Source organism: Trichoplusia ni, chromosome 4 (genome assembly GCF_003590095.1).
Source record: "Trichoplusia ni isolate ovarian cell line Hi5 chromosome 4, tn1, whole genome shotgun sequence".
In the NCBI taxonomy this organism is placed as follows: Eukaryota; Metazoa; Arthropoda; class Insecta; order Lepidoptera; family Noctuidae; genus Trichoplusia; species Trichoplusia ni.
The window spans coordinates 13,320,786-13,338,381 of NC_039481.1; the positions used below are offsets into that span (position 1 = coordinate 13,320,786).

The 17,596-nt window shown below is 35.0% G+C and overlaps 1 protein-coding gene across 1 annotated transcript in view; it reads left to right on the forward strand.

Annotated features, from left to right (window-relative positions):
* LOC113493103 (transcription factor SOX-21-like) overlaps positions 1–11,458 on the forward strand; it is a 39,573-nt gene extending 28,115 nt beyond the window's left edge. The window contains exons 4-5 of the mRNA XM_026870923.1: positions 4,143–4,285; positions 9,561–11,458. Of these exons, the coding sequence (XP_026726724.1) occupies positions 4,143–4,285; positions 9,561–10,010 (593 nt within the window). The 3' untranslated portion in view covers positions 10,011–11,458. The remainder of the gene's footprint in view (positions 1–4,142; positions 4,286–9,560) is intronic.
* Positions 11,459–17,596: the final 6,138 nt, after the last annotated feature.

Sequence of the window (17,596 nt, forward strand, 5' to 3'; positions counted from 1 at the left end):
GAAATGACTTGCCGTTTTGTTTATATTTTTGCTTGGATTTTTGGGGTAATGCTATATGAGGCAAATGAAAAAATGGCATTGTTTAAAATGTTACTCTCCTTCATATATACCTTTATAAATATCTTAATAACACCAAGACTTAAAATAATCTAATTTAAACAGGGTTGTTTAATAAAAACATTCTCAAATTCATCATCTGCATAATGCCAATACTGATTTTTATTTGCTATAACAGAATCTAATTCTAAACTATTATATCTCCAACTTGCATGAGCTCACATCAACTACAACCTACCAGACTGATAACATAATCACGTGTTTACATGACAAACACAAAATACAACAAATATCCCTGTCACCAGCTAAAATCCATAACTACAAACAAGCACAAACGATGATTTGCACGAATACTAGCTAATCTATCAATTTAACCACGGTTTGTTAAGTACGTCTGCGGACAAGCCTCCCCTCGCTATGAAACGGCGAAAATATACCCCTTGTCATTTGTTCCGATCGCTTTCCACGGATAAATCGAACGAAGGTTGTTTTAGGGTTAGACGGGATTATATCGGGATCTGATTCTATCAATGATTCTGTATGTTTTGACAGGCTTTCACCTTATCTGAAATTGATGTTCTGAACTCAGTAGTTTGTTTAAAAGTTGCGGAAAAAGAAGTTACTACGACTGCACTTAGTCGGTTGATTCGCCTCTTTCCAAATGTGTTAATCTTAAAAGGATTAAAAATAGCGAAGAAAACAGTTAATTACTGTATTAATCTTGCTGTAAAACATTTGTTAAGAATGAGACGTTACTGTAAGTTGCGGCATATTTTATAGAATTCGAATACCCTTTTCGTTCCCTCCGTTGTAAAGACCCGCAGCTTAAGTAAATAACCCTAAAATATGTCAGAACATTACGAACAATTGTGAAACCCAAAACTCGTTTCAGAAACTCCTGAAATAAGCCACACATTCAGCCATTGATAGGATCTAAGGTCACTCTATAAATCACCTTAGCCACCTGACGGGACAGAAAATAACCATTTTTCCGAGAAATTTAACACATTCAAATATAAAGAGTGGAATGAAAAAACGGGGGTATTGAAAAGGAAACCCGTACGAAAATCCCATTTAGCCTGGTGTCCGACCTTCTGTCGATGGTTACAATGGCCGAGCTATATTTACATATTCAGGGGTCGCTCGGAAGATGGTCATTATGAATGATATGGATTGTGACGTAGGTGAATCGTGTTTGAAATTACATCCATTGTGGGGTTGCTTTTAATTTTTGTGAATGTTTGGATTTCGTTCTATAGTTAGATAGAGGTAGGCAGGTTTCATATCTGTTGTAAGATGTGTCACGACGTAATGAATGAAATTGTTCTACAGTGACCTCGGTAGCTTAGTACGTCCTAGTGACAGGTTCGAGTCCTGTCTAAGGTTTGAATATTTTCGTTGTATTATTCGCATTGAATTGCAAAATTAACAAGTTTTATGTGAATGCCAGTGCCAACAATGAGTGTCCCGTTTTTATTCAATTTAAAGGTTTTACTAGCAATACTTCATACCGTATTGAATAGAATGACACTGAGCAAAATGTCATCCTTAGGTGTCATTCTATCTTTCTGTCAAATGAAACATACATAAAAATAGCCAATTAATAACGATACATAGTCAAGTAAAGGTCTTTTCTTTCTTGTCTGCTTTGCCATTAGTGCGTAAGTCCAATTATCCACAATCATATTGTTGAGATTCTATTCATCCTCATAAACCTTTAGTGTTTACTTCGTTGTTCAGTTTAAAATAATCATGATTAAATTCGATTAGGGTTGAGTCTCTTCAAATATTTTCTTTGTCTACGTTAAGAAGACTTACTATTCAAAAGAAGTTAGTCCTCTATATAAAAAAAAATAACTTTGTTTCCACAAAGTTTTCCTTTCAGAGTACGCCAAAATTATAAACAAAATAAAATGTGTCCAATTAAATTCATAAACATTTATATATCCGAGTAATGCCGTTGCTTTTCTTTGCTTCCCTAACTTCCACCGGGTAACAAGGTATGTACTTAGTAAAATCGCCTATTTTAATAACCCTTTTGAAACCTTTCAAGTACTTTTTCAACTTCCGAACCAAGTTTCGAGTCGAAAAAGTCCCACGTAACGACTCCTAAGGAAATTTTCGTTTGTTTTATTAATTAAAATTAGTCATTGACAGGTTTTGATGTTGCATTTAAGCGGTTTCTGTGTAAACCGTTAGTACGAATTAATTGGGTTTTTGTTGTCGGTCTGTTCGACCAACAGTGAGTTAATTTAGGGTTATGTGTGGTCTTTGATGGATTTGTATGGGTTTGGTTTGAGGCAGTGCTGGGGGAGTTTCCACGTGAGCTGAAATACTCTTGGTTCTAGTTCCCTCAAGGTTTCTGTGCTGATGAGTGCTACTACATTATATGCATTATTTGTAGGTGTGCCCACTATAGTATCGACCGATTGCTTCTTTTATACCTGTTGAGGATGTAGTTAAACGATAGCTTCATTATAATGTTCTTGATAATAATATGTTATTGATTAGACTTTACAATGTACATATTATCAAATTACTTAATTTTACATGCTTCCAAATTGTTATAACAGTGTGAAACTGTTTACCTTTAACAATGTTTTAAGTTAAGGAAAATTCCAGTGTTTTTTAGTCATATAGGAGTGATAGATATGCATATATGGCATACTCCACGAATTACCACGAAGGTCGTCCCGTCATTCTACGTCATTATAATCCTTATAATCCACATTTTGTGGGAATTAAATGAAAACTTGGGAAACTTGAAGTATAAAAATCCATCGCGCTCACGCCAATACCAGGAGGCCAGATACCCAAAAGAGATGACAGGGAATTTAATTATAAATATAATAAAAAATCTCGATCGTCCCTTTCTAAAAACCTTGACGTTCCTATTTGCGTTCGTGGAAAAAAACTCCCAAGCGATTTTGCACCCTACTGCTTTCACACAGACTTTATTGTGCTTTTAATAAACTGCTTCATAATTTTGCTGCGGTTTTTATAATATATTGTAGATTCGACTGACGTCACCACAATAGGGGTGTCTCATATATTTTTTATTTAAATTCTATATTCGAATATTTCACGCGAGACATGAAGTGTATTTCGATTTACTCATAATACCATTATGAGTGGTTAGATTGTACTGACATCCTAATTTGGGCGTATTATAAATATTTCGGCTCCAAATTTGACAGTTCTATTTTACCGCAGTGACATGGATTGCTGACGCAATTTATAGGTTTTGATTTAATCAAATATGTTGTCCACATACATAAAAAGTTGAGATGTCGATATTATAAATTGAATTTTAATAAATGTTGCAACAATGTTTTACTACAAACTACTTACATAACCTGACTACATGTAGATCACTAAGAAAAACTACATTAATATCGTAATAAACCGAGATTTACAACCAATAAATCAATCGTTCTAAATTAAATTCCTAATCCGAATTCATGACTTATCAATAAGCGAGTAAACTACCCACAGTTGAGGCGTATTTAATAAACACGTCTAAGGAACTGACCGTTAGTTAATAGCACTCGAGGGCGGGATTATTCGAGGCACAATGAAATAATTAATTGGTGCTCGAATCAGAGTTCCCGGACTCCGGAGCGGCCATTATGAGTGTTCGCTGGTCTATAGAGTACTGTCCATTACGGCGGCCACTTGCCGACTGGTGTGAATTAGACATTCCGTTCTAGCGTCTATGAATGTTTTGAATTTAGAACTGTTGTGGAATTTGTTTTGAATAGTTTAATGTAATTGGGTAACTGTTATGGACTCTTTGATACTTATTTAATGAATGAATGAATGATGTTTCTGATTAAAAATGGAATATCAGCTTTTTTTTTAGAAGAACACTTATATGATAAGTTCTTATTAATTCTAGTAATAAATTTTAGAAGACAGTCTCAGATGAAATTGACAAATCTATGATTAACAGTAGAACGTTTTGATTTTCATTTTCAATTATCCTAAGTATTTATTTGTGACCGAAAACAAGTCGAATTCGAAGAGATTGTTCGAAACCTACTTTATTTCTATTTCAACTTCTAACATTCGCGTTTCTTTCCCAGGTATGGCCGGCGGAGGTATGGGACAGGCTATGGGAGGGTACTACGGGGCAGCTTACGGCCCGCTCGGGGCCAGCATGGCAGCAGCAGCGGCTGCGGCTGCGCAGCAGAACGCTATAAATGCTGCGCTTACTCCTAACCCACAGGTAAGAAGTTTTTGATATCTATTGACTTATACTGGACTTAAACCTACACACGAGCAGATGTAAGTGGAAAATAATGTGACAATTTTTTTTACGGGAACGATTCAAAACGAGAGATAGCGAAAGCATTGAAAGAATGGTAAAGACACATCTAGGTAAAAAGCGGTGTAGAGAAAACATGTTACGCACTCAATATGTTCGTTAGGTTTGTTAATTCTCCATTTCAATAGATTTAAAACCCCCAAGACATAGGCCAGGCCTCTACAATGGCCTTTGAGATAGAATAGAACAGACTAGAAATAAGAAAATATTTAGGGTTCCTCAATTATGTAATGTTCAATATTTCATTGAAATTCATGTACAAAAAAACTTGTCACTGCAAGTAGTATTGAGACTGCGAATGAAAGAAAACGAAACAACACCTTATGCCTGTTAATTACCCTGTCAAGCCCGTTAAAGAGGAAGGACCATGAAATCTCATACGTTTTGCTTAAATCATTAGCGCCAAAAAACTGGTGCATCATGCAAGAGAAATTCAAGCAAAAAGTGCCCGAAAATGCTGAGTCTTCGTCATTATGAAGCGTGTAATACATTTAGGTAACCAAGTTTAGAAATTTTGCCACTTCGTAAGTTGTAGAAAAAAATGCGTACTTAATAGGCGTCTAATGAAGCTTGGGATTGAATAACCATATGTTACGGCTTCAAGAAATGATGATTTTATGAACGATACGAAATTTAATTTGTTAAGAAGGTTTTTTAAGTTTACGGTACATTATTTTATTATCCTCGATTGAGCTACGTCATGTAAGTTTAGCTACAACGGTTTGCCTACGGCCTACGTCGTAGGCAATTGTACTTGAAAAATTGTGTTTTGCAAATGATGTGAAGATATATCGGAGCTCTGTATGTTTAGTAACCAATTTCTATCATCAGATTAGTTATATAATAACAAAACCAAAGTTATTACAACTATTTAAACAACTAAGCTGTAGTTTTTCAAAACAAAAAATAATATTGTAAAGACATATTTATTTAATCAATGACAATCTCTACATTTTAACATCACTTTACATCTATTATTCTCGAATACGCAAGACAGCATATAATACTTACTCCAATATTAAACGTAACATTAATTACAAGCTCCCCATTCAGAACTGTGTCTCCCTAATGCTCAGCAGGTATGGAGATTAATAATATCACAATTGGAACGGATTCCTCCTGTCACACCGTACTGTACCCCATGGGGTTGTGTTACATCATCATTAGTGTCGAACGTTTGTTTGAGTGTTTCTTATTTACGTTGTTCGGTGTGATATGTGGTTTAGTTTGTTGGAGGATGCAATTGTGTATGGGGGAGCATGAAGAGTTAAATTTAATATTGTTTGTCTTTTATATTAAGATACCAACTTGAAACCTGTGGCACGAACTCTCAAATTAGAAAGTACAGTAATAATTGCACAACTGATTTTACTCTAGGTATATTTTTGTAACGTAAACCTTCACAAATTCAACCCTATAACTATTTAATTGGACACCACACACCTCTGCATCTATAATATCCAATCCTTATTGTTCTTACAAAATACAATCATCGAATACTCAACTCTGAATCTTGAGCATAATGTTCTAATCCCTGGCCCTGAGGGACCATGCCCTCTGAGACCGTGCCCTCCCGGACCCGGCCCTCCGCGAGAACTTCTTCCCTCTATTTGACGTTTAATCTCGTGAAAGTGACGTCTGTGTCGAGGCGTGAGGGCGATTGTTTCAGCTTTATCGCGTTATGTTGGGATTATAAAATTGCTGTTGATTTGTTTGTAAATATGTGGCTCTTACAACTAGGGTAGTGATAAAAAAGGGGTTTGAGCTGGTTCAAGTGTTATGTCGCTGTTTCAATTATGTGTGGGGTCATTTTCTTAAATCAACTTTGTAAGAGTGTGTGTGATTAGTTCTTTGCGTTGATGTTGATGTAAGATTATGATAGAAATTTTAAATTTTGTTAGAACAACTTTCAATTAATAACGTTAGATTATCAAAAACCTTAACATAATTTAAGCTGCAGCCGGGTTGAAAATGATTTGAATGCCGAAATGATAAATTTTTGTCATCAATTAATATTTTTTTACAAATATGTATATCACATTATGCTTCGGTTTCTGTTCAGAAGCTTCAATATGATTTTTAAAATAATAGAACCACGATACGTAACTCACATTTTGACACCAGCATACGGTGAAAGTTTAGATAATATCAATAGTTGTCTGTACAGATATTCAATTAGTTAATTATGATAACTGATGGTTATCTGTTTAGGTTAATGGCTTTTGGTTTAAAATACTTATTTCAGTACATAGTGCGTGAGAGAATAAAGAATGTAAGTTATCTTAGTATTTGTGCAATAAATAATTGAAGCATTTTAATAATTTTTTTTTTACTGTACTAGATTTATACATTTTATGAAGAATTTCATTAAGATCTTGTATTTAAATAACAGAAAGCAACCACCAGAGAAAGAGCTTCTTGAATTTTAAAATATGTATTAACGTGATAAAATTTTGCCTGACCTAAAATGGATAACATACACAGAATTATTCATCAGGAACGTGCTAGCATTCCTCCGACACCAAACAGCTTCCTAAATCATTTAAAAATAAAACATCCAACTCGAAAAAAAAAACAACCAACATCATAACTCAACCCATAAAAAGTATAAAAACCCAACCTCAAAACGCCGAGGTGTGACCAAAACATTTAATTAACTTGCACCCGGTTACCGTCGGTCTTTCGCACCCCCTAATAGATAGACCAGTCTTGTATTGGATGATACCGCGGTTTCCCGGCTGCCGTGAGTGCCATGACGAATCCACACGATACTTAGGAAACAATATAATCAGCTACCATTCATGTGCGACTTTACCTGTACGGTATTAAAAATGGTGATTGAGCATTTTTACTCATTAGGGTTGTCAGTTAGGAGTTAATTTTGTACTAGTTTTGGTAATAGTTGTGTTTAGATATCGTTTGTTCGGTACGTTATTACGTGCTTTTTAAGCTGAATTGTAGCCTGTTGTGAACGAAACGTGGGTAATACTACGTTGTAATGTGTCGTTTTGCTGTAACTAAGGCAAGATCAAAGAATTTAAGAAATAACAATTATTTCGTATTCACGTAAAGCCTATTATTTCATTGACCTTCTTAACCTAGGAAAACTTACAAACATATTTTCAACAGCTCTTGCATGTTAACTAAAAATCTAGTGATTACTAATTTATCACCTAGTGACAACCCTAACTTTGATAATCTACTTCCAAATTTTGAGTTCTTTAACGAACCATTGTGATTTCAGTATTCGATTATGTTGATAGATGATTTATCCATGGTTATCGACGGGTGATATGGGTTACTTTCACGGTTGCTGCCGGTTGCTGCGGGTTGCCGCGGGTTGGCACTCATTAGCAACCTTGATCCACTGTGAAATCGGTTTCCCTGAAGATTTGCTACCTCACGGCACTTTTATCTTAAAAAGGTTTTTTCGCGGTTTAATTTATTTAATATTTGGGCGTAATCATATTTGGACCATGTGTTAAAAGGTAGAACAGCGACCATTTATTTATTCAATATTCCCGTATTCAAATTCTTACTAACCCTGTTCTTAAACCTGCTGTTTAGGTTTCCCGCGCAGTAAAAACACCTTATTTCAATATCAATCCCACACTAACTGGATTAATGATAACCCCATGCAACCTTACCTCAAACTTTCACAATCCTAAACCTATTTAAACCCGTTTCATAAAAAGAAGTCCAAACACCTGAACAGAACCACCCTGTACCAACATTGATAAACGGCGCATAGTTTTCGAGAACAAAAAAACATCACGCCGTATATAAGTGGCTTGCAATAAAATAGCCGTAAGGGCGGCAGTAAACTCGGTACATGATGCCTGGCCGTCCGACTAATCCTGATTTAGCGCTCTAGCTGTGACCGGCCCGCCGTATGTTATGCGCAAACGCACGCTACACACCGCTCTCGAGAACGAACAAATTGTGAAAAATAACAGTTGGAAAAACTAACTGGTATTTTTATAAAATTGTTTTTTTTTGCAAAGAATGATTGGAAAATTGTTTTTAATTTCGTGATTTCTTCACGGTTTTGATACCTTCAAGAATCGTTTTATTAAGTGCGTAAGAGTTGAAGTCATGTAAGAAATTTAAGACGAAATAGTATATTTATACCTATAACAATAATTCCTGCAGAATTTGCTAGCCAAATCGAATACACGTATATTCGATTTATCTAGCAAATTCTGAATATTCAGCAATGTCGCATGTTCAATATTTGTATAAATTATTGCCCGACGCAGTATATTGCAGGACCAATTTAGAGGGACATGAATTATGTCTGTAACAAAATGTATCACCCGTCGAAAACAGGAAATTCTTATTAAGTAAAGTTGAAACTGCATGCTTTGTTCGCCACACAAAGTGTTCGTGTGTGTTACGTCCCAACGATATTTTCCTCACAATATTGTGTACGGCTCACTTCATTAAAAAATTTAAAATTCGAAGCTTTATTCGATTCCATTGTTACGTGTGATTTGTGTGTCTGAGCGTGTAAAATACAGTACAGCATTACCTTTCGACACATTCTCACACAATATTAAACCTTATGAAGTCAACATAAAGTGGGATATCGATTGAACGTTAATCATATGTAAATGGTAAAGAAAACTCATATTTAATTTTAGTTAAATTATGTTATTTGTGAGTAATTCTTGTTGAGATAGATTATAGTTAACGTACAATGAGCTTATAAGAAATCATCTCGGCCCTGTTGACTTGTGAATGTTGGGCAATGTCTCGATTTATGATTTGTTTGCAAGCTGTTACATTATGCATTCGATATTCAATAGTTATCCGATATTTATGATTAAGATATTGAAATGAACATTTTATTCATTTAGTTGCGTTTCACTTGATTCCTTTGACATGTTTCGTTAAGGTCATCTTTCGATTTCTCATTCATTTTATGAATAAGATTAAATTGATAATACCAATAAGTATAATTGGGCACTCTTTATGTGTAACTGACTTTTTAAATTATGAAGTCCACTGCTTTTATGAAATTGAAAACCGACTGTCACTTTTTTTCTGATACTGACCTCGATTTTAATGAGTGAATAAAATCGTTACTTTTATCCTATTGGTCTTGTTGTGTGTATGTACCTGTCACATGCGTGTTAATTTTTACAACAATAACTAATCTCGTCACTTGTTACAGGTTGGCTCATCAATGGACATGTCGAAGTACTCCATCGAGGCGGAGAAGTACCGCAGCTACGGCATGTACCCGGATCCGTCGCGGGGCTACCTGGACTCGGCGGCGCTCTCCAAGGCCTACATGTACATGGACCAGCAGCAGCAGCGCTCCTACCCGGTCGACATCAGCAAGATGTACTCCGAGGCGTCAGCAGCCGCCATGGCGGGGCTGAGCTCAGTCAACTCTGCCCCTTCGAGCCTTTCCCCGCGCTCCCCAGCGGAATCCCCAGACATGACCCCTAAAGCACAGGACAGGACTGAGGGCAGCTCGTCGTCTGGCTCCAATCCTTCTCCTTCCCTCCCGTACTACCAGGGCTCGTCCAGCATCCTCATGCCGCAGTACCCCGGCCAGTACCCGCAGAGCACTCAAGCGGGCTCCGAGTTCCGACGACCCCTCACTGTCATATTCTGACCTGAAACCTAGTTTGTTGTTGTTGATTTTTATTTATTCGTTTATTTTTATTCGACTGCGAATTTAGAGGTTAGATTTCTTTATGCTATTAAAATTATAAATGCGGTTCGGCGATAAAATTATTTGATGCGAATGTTAAGATATAAATTCTATTATATTAAAAAGATTCTTCTATTCAAAATTTTAATTGTTTTTTTATTAATTAACGTTTCGATACGTTTCGTGGGACCTGTTCGCTCGTGAAACTAGTGTTGGACTGTTTTATTTGTGCTCCAAAGTTCCTTCTTATTTTCCTCCAGTAATTTTAAGTTGATAGATTATGTCTAGCCTATGTGTATAGGAAATATACCTATTTCTTTGTTGTAAATATAGTTAATTGTTTAAATAGGTGTTGATTCTTTATCGGTTAAGTGAGTTTTCGGAAATGCTAAAAATGGCACCTTAAAATTTTAAGCTGTAAAATAATTCAAGCTACAAGATTCAATAAGGGTTCGAATTTCAAGTTCTAAAACTCATTTATCGATAAAGAAATAATTTTATCGATTATTGTAACAGTAACACTAAAATATCGAATGATATAACAAACTCGAATAAATCGAACAAATATGTGTCGCTTTTACAATAACTTATTGGAATAAGTCCAAATTAAATTACAACGACTTTTGATAATACTTGTAAAATGTAAATATAGTTACATAATTGTTATATTTTCCTCTTTAGATTCATATGTGTCATTTTGTAATTAAAAGTTAAATTGGATGTTAAAACTACTGTAGTATATTCAGTAGTATTTTATTTTTATTTTGGACTTAATTGAAGACTGCTTGACAGAAAATCGGTTAATCGATTATGTAATCGATTCATTGGATCACTTGTGATGCCTATTAATTTCTGAAATCCTATAGTTTTTAGAACAGATTATTTTAGTAGTGTCTGGTTTGAATAAGTAAATAATGTATCGGAACATCTGTTATGCAAATTACTTTATTTTAATCTGTTGTTTAAACTGTAGAGGTAGAAACATACATTCCATCTTTAATAGTCATCATAATGTAAAAACAAATCTGTGATTTTTATTATTTTTATGACTTACATATTATAACAATTCAAATATATGTTAAAATTGACAACAGAAAAACGCAGAACAATTATTTAAATTATCGTTGTCGGCCATCTTGTATCACTTTGCATTTATAAGTTGCCATATAAAATATTTTTCAAATTTGCATGACTGCAACAAAAAACATTAAAAAAATATATCCCGTAATTTAAACCTACAAAATAACATTTTAATCATTATATTTAGAAAACTATTGTAATTAATGAGAAAACTAAGCGTATTTGTATAAATATGTTGTAAATTTAGTCGATTGTAATGATGGGAATATTATCTCGATTAAAAAATATTATACGTAATTAAAATGATTAGAAAACTTACAAAATGTATTTTATTTGCAACACATCAAAATCTAAGAGGTAGCTTTAACGTTAATATAAAATAACATAAATGTATGTTAATGGAATATCATTGCCAAATTGTGCAAATAAAAAAAAATGTAGTGGCGAAACCTCGCTCAGATTCCATTTAAACAAATCCCATCCACTCAATACAAAATCAACATATCCATTTTTGAAGCATTATCATCTATTTATTCATTCATTATCATTTCTTTGCACTCATTTAAAAATGTACTAAAATAATATAATACTCTACGACAGTTCAATTTTCGAAAATCCACCGTTTCCATTTACAATCTTAACCACACAGTTATAACGACTATTTTCCTTCAAACAGATATGAATTAAACAATTTGTGCTGCCATATTCCCCTATGTTTTTTAATAAAATATGCGCACTTGATAGATATCATTGCGCCGAAGCACAAGGGTAGTGATTTGGCATAAAATAAACAACTGCCTGTCTTTTGTGAGCCAAATACGATGGAATAACATAAACAATGGCCCCTCAGTAATGGAAAGGTGAAAATATACAGGATGGTATAAAAACGATCATAAAAAAATTGGTTGTAAAATACCATCCACATGAATAGAGCCTAATGTACAGAAAAAATAGTAATTGTCTTTTAAAATAGGCTGTGAGGAAATTAAGCTAAGAGCTTTTGTAAGTATATTGTATAAGATGAGTTTTATTACTGACGCGACGATTGCAAGGAAAGCTTGGCACCTTAATTTAAAACCTGATGCTGTACAAAGTTGACCAAAAAATCCCTATATCCCTAATTTTACCAAAGATTCAAATAATTGGAGCTAACAGTAGGTAAGTAAAGATAAAAATTACAACACACATCAGTAATTTTACAACACCCTGTATATAATAACTCCCCTGCCTACACCATTACGACAAAACGTACGAAAATAAACAATCAACGCGTCGGATGCAGTTCTCGAACAATTGTTTATAATATAAACAAAATCAGAACCGCTTTAATATGCCCTGAGTAATGTTATACCTACCCTACTCGGTGGCAGCATTCTGTTATACATATTGACACTTCAACTGTTTTTAAAGAATATTAGATGAGGATATGATATTGAAGTGGGCTATTCAGGCACTTATTATAAGCAAAGAGTTATAAGTAATAGTTTTTATGAGAATTAATAGTAAAAAATCATTAGTCTACTTCTATTATTCATTTAGGCACTCTTTAGCTTGTGTTTTAGGGTTTCACCTTCAAATTTATTTGTCACACATTTTTTTCTATAGCCAATTTGTACAGAACCTTAAGCGTCGTGAGTCCTACTCGTACTTGACCGATGTTACTACTAGTATAATTCTACTGGATGTGTGTATGTTACTGAACTCTTAAACGGCTGGACAGATTTGAATGACAGACTATTATACTACTATAGAATAGCAGAGAAATCATTTCCGATTTGTGGCAGGCGGAGCCGCTGGCAACCGCTAGTTTTTCATATTTTCAGTTTAAACTTCATTTAATTCATCCTGTGCCGGCGTAAGGGCCACTGACACCCCGGGCGAAAATATTGTGGCGCCCACTTGAGGGAAGCAATATCAAGTCTTAGTTTTTTGCTGATCCCAAGTAAAATTATATTAAGAATTTCATCTTTCCTTTAGCGTTACGTTTGGCGGTGGAAGTATTCCACCTCTAGCGTAGAGCACAGTTCTGAGGGTTTGCGCCAGGAGAGGCAAGAGACTCCAACTTCAGACCTTGGCGCCCCCCAGAATTTGTCGCCCTGGGCCATCGCCCCATCACGCCCCCCCCCTAACGCTGGCACTGAATTCATCATACCTGCGATATGTAAGTACAAAGATAATAATGGTAATACCACCTGTGTTCTTCACACATTTAAATTAATTTACATTTCTCGGTCATAGAAAATTACCATCTATATTTAATTGCACAATCATTACGGAATAATTACCGAGGTGTCAGCTTTCTAATGAAAACAGTTATTAAATTGATTACGAATAATTATTATTGCTATTAGTATGCGGTAGCAGCAATGTTTCAGATATTCTTGATAGATCTGTGGATATATATGCGGGTGTTGTGCAGGTCTTAGTAATGTTTACTGCTACTACTAGGTAATTTTTTCTGGTATGGCATTTAATGACTAAAGACGGCTGTTACCGAATGATGTTTATACTATGATCTTAGTTCAAAATTTACTATTCATTTACAATTTCATTATTCATAAAGTATTGAATGATCTGGACATGTTAGGAATTTATATAGGTAATTGTATTAATAGGTTAGTTTGTCCGCATTTTCAAGTTATTTTTTAAATGACCTATTCGTCTTCTTGTATGCCAACTGTAAGAACCCACGGCTACCTCGCCTGGACGTCTATAGTTACAGTTACCACGTAAAATCATTTCACATGACCAATTTTCTTGTCACCACCACCCCTGTGGTCAAAAGTCAATTTACAGAACAAAGCGCTGACCATTCGCCAACTATTGTCAATAGTGACACTTGTGACAGATCCGACATGTCAAATGTCAGAAGGCCACGTGTCGGCGCGTGCGCTTTAAAGTTTTATCGGATTTTGACAGGATCCTGTCAAAATGTAATCGTATTTTGAATTGTGGGCGACGGCGCGGTGTAATGATTAGGTTTTGATATTTATTTGGTGTGAAATTAAATTGTAAGTGTGGGTACACAAAGAGAATTGTAATCAATTCAATTTATATTTAACCTTAGTCATCGGTACGAGAGTTGAATTTGATCTGTTTAGTAGGTAGGTACAAGCATTGTCAGACGTCCCGATTTTGCGGGATTTTGGTTGAAATTCTCGACCAAATAAGAAAAAAAAGTCTAGCACTTTTAGATTTTATAAATTGAAAGGCGTTTCTTAAATAAGTCGTAAGATTATATTCCATAAAGTACATTGTTATGGCCATTTTAAGTGATATCTATAATAATATATTGTTCATTAGTGGCTTAGCGATATCTAAAAATGCACATAGATTACAAATCAAAAAGGCTAGATGACAAAAAAAATAGTAATTAAAATGTAAGTACTTAATGCATTCACAACATTTCGAATAAACAACCAGGATACTTACCTACATAACAACCAAGAAGTATCAACCGTACCTCATTAAATCAACCTTCGCGTATATTTTAAAAAGCAGTACACAATAAATCTATAAATCGGAAAGTTGTGTACAAGTTTTCTGTACAAACACATAATTTACGTGCTGTCTGACGTGTATTGTGGACGCCCCTCTGTCACTCCGAAAAACATCCTTTGTGTTCACCCTCTGAGGAGTTTTAAAACCCCTCTTTTTACCTTAAAGATTGCCCCTCTTAGATTGTTATTGATTATGAGTGATATCAAGTATTGACGGGAGTATTGTTCTAGCTTTTTTAAACTAGGGGTGGACTTTAATTTGGTGAATATCGACGTGGCTTTTCGATTTTGTTTTGTTTATTTGGGATGGTGAATTAAACTGATTCAGTATTGTGAGTGTTTGTTGTTATTTTCAGGCTAAACTCGAGATAACATGTGTGTGAATCAAAAAGACACATTTTTACGGTTGGGCTAGTGGGACCACCGCGTCAGGGTGGATTCCGGCTGGATTAAGAACTAGTAGGGCGAATTCGATAAATACTCGTGAGTATACTGATAACTCACCCGTATTTATACTAATTAAAAAACCTAATAAGGATGTCTTTCTATCTTTCATATTCTAGCTAAATATTCTTACATGTTTTGGGTTATTTTATAGAAGGTTGTTTATTTGACAACTGCATAAAAGCTGCTTTTGGTAAAATTACAACATAAGATAGCTTTCAATACATTAACTGTCTATACTGTAACAGTCCAAAACAGCTTAACTGAGACCAGGGGAAAGGCAAATGTATTCAATATAAAATATCACGAGTATTCAGATACAAATTAGAATCATCACCCATTCATCATCCGCTCATGAATGCGTCCATCATGAAGCGCCCTCTTTATTCAGTGTTCACACGTAAAACCAAAATGGCTGCCAGTATAATGTCACTGTACTATCTGCAACAAACAGACATCCCTGATTATATCTGTCATACAATTGTATTAAATTATTATTTTTTATCATGGTGGGTTCTAAAGTGCGTTATTTGTGGTGTGGTGAGGGTGTGTATGTAAATGTGATACTTGGTAATTGTGGTGGAATCGGATTGAAATCTAGTAGGCATTAGTTTTTATTTTGGTACCCTGGGTTTGATTTAACCAAGGAACTTTTTTTTTTCTTTTAGTACTGATATGAGGTTAAAACAGTAGGAACTAATCAATCGTTAAGTGAAAACAGGTCGGTTACATTCCCACATTCCACAATCAACATTTTTATTGGATTAGAGATAGTTTTTAAAATAAAACTAGATAAAATTATTTCATTATTGTTTTTGTGTTGACTTTAAGTGTACATAGAATTACGTTATGAATATTCTAGCTAAGGTTTTACATCGTATTTTTAAAGACCGCACGGAATGCCGAATCTTTCAGTTAGGTACGGTCATTTAATAGCCGTTGTCCTCTCTGTAAAGGCTTGTAACACATCAATCACATCACATGTAATATCTATTATATGAAAAGACTTCAACTTGTATCTTTCCGTATAATATTTGCCGTAAACGTCGCCATATTCTATTATTCTTTATAGCCAAGTACATCATAAAGATTTTCTTTGCACTTAAAATTAAATTCAACCACAACTGAAATTACTGAAAATATAAAACCATCTTTATACTTATGGTGATAGAGTTAATTTTCCGTTAGCAAACTTTAGTCACCGGATTCCTCTATTGTGTCCCATATAGGACTGACTATTGTGAGTGTTGTTATATGATACCTATTCAAGGGAAATAGATTTTCGCGATGAGTTTGAAATGAAATAATAATGTATAGTATAGTACCTGCTGAGAATTCTATTCCTTGTATCTTTAGCAAGGATATTAAAAAGAAAAAAAAAGATTTTAAAGGGACAGGCAAGAATCGCCTGTGGCTCCATCATGTTTCGATTGTCAAAACAATAAGAAAGCCTCTCTTCTCCGCGCTTTTGCTGTGCCCGAAAGTATCCACAATGAATACCGTATGCTCATTATGTTATAACATTTTGAAATATTGTGTACTTTATTTTGTGCACTAAGGCTGGTCATTGTAATAAATTAATACTGATAAAGGTTTCTCTATGGTAGTCTCTTGAACACGGTTTATCATGCTACGGGATATTAAACGTTATATTTTACTTTTTTTCAGTAACTTTCTAAGCACGTCTGATACAGCTAGCGTGGTAGGTATGTTGGAGTACGTAGCCGAGTAAGAGTTGTCTTTTGTAGCCATGGAAGCTTTTGTCTCTACATGACCCATCCTACTCGAATTCTCTTACCAATCCCACCAAGTAGCTGAAACAATAGACTATCCGCCTTCATACGAACATAACCACAGAAAACCAGATTATCCCAAAACCAGCGTTTCAATCCACATCTAAATCCACCCAGAACAAGAAAACCCATTGATACCTAACCAACATTTTTATAAACCAATAGCCAATTAGGTGGAGTTCAATTGTCGCCGGAAAACTTTGATTGGCCCCACTTTCGACCTGTACAGACCAATTATGTTGAATACAGGCCAATTCAACGCTCCCAAGTTTTATTGTGGTGTAGTGAAACCGGCGTCAGAACCAGGCCAGGGATCAATGAGCCAATAATTAAAACCGCCGTTGAGATCGGCTTCTTCGTCGAGAGATTTCGATTTTTAATTAATTTCTCTATTGTTTTAGTTTGCTGGTCTATAATTGAATTGGTTTAGATTAGTTGCTCTCGGGTTTTAGCTATGGTTGTTTTAAAGCTATGCTTACTGAATGGTCTGAAATGGCATACAGTAATTCATTGTTTTATAGATATGGAATATGATTTCGTTAATGGACTGCCTCGTCTTGATAGTTTCACTCAGAATCTTCAAACACTTCCTCTATTGCCTCTTTTTTACGATTGGGAAATCATCAAATGACTCGTTCCGAATTGGGTTGAATGGAAGGGAGTGTCAGACTTCTACTGACTGAAAACCATTGCCAGTTTGCCAGGGCTACGGTGACCCTTTCGGATAATC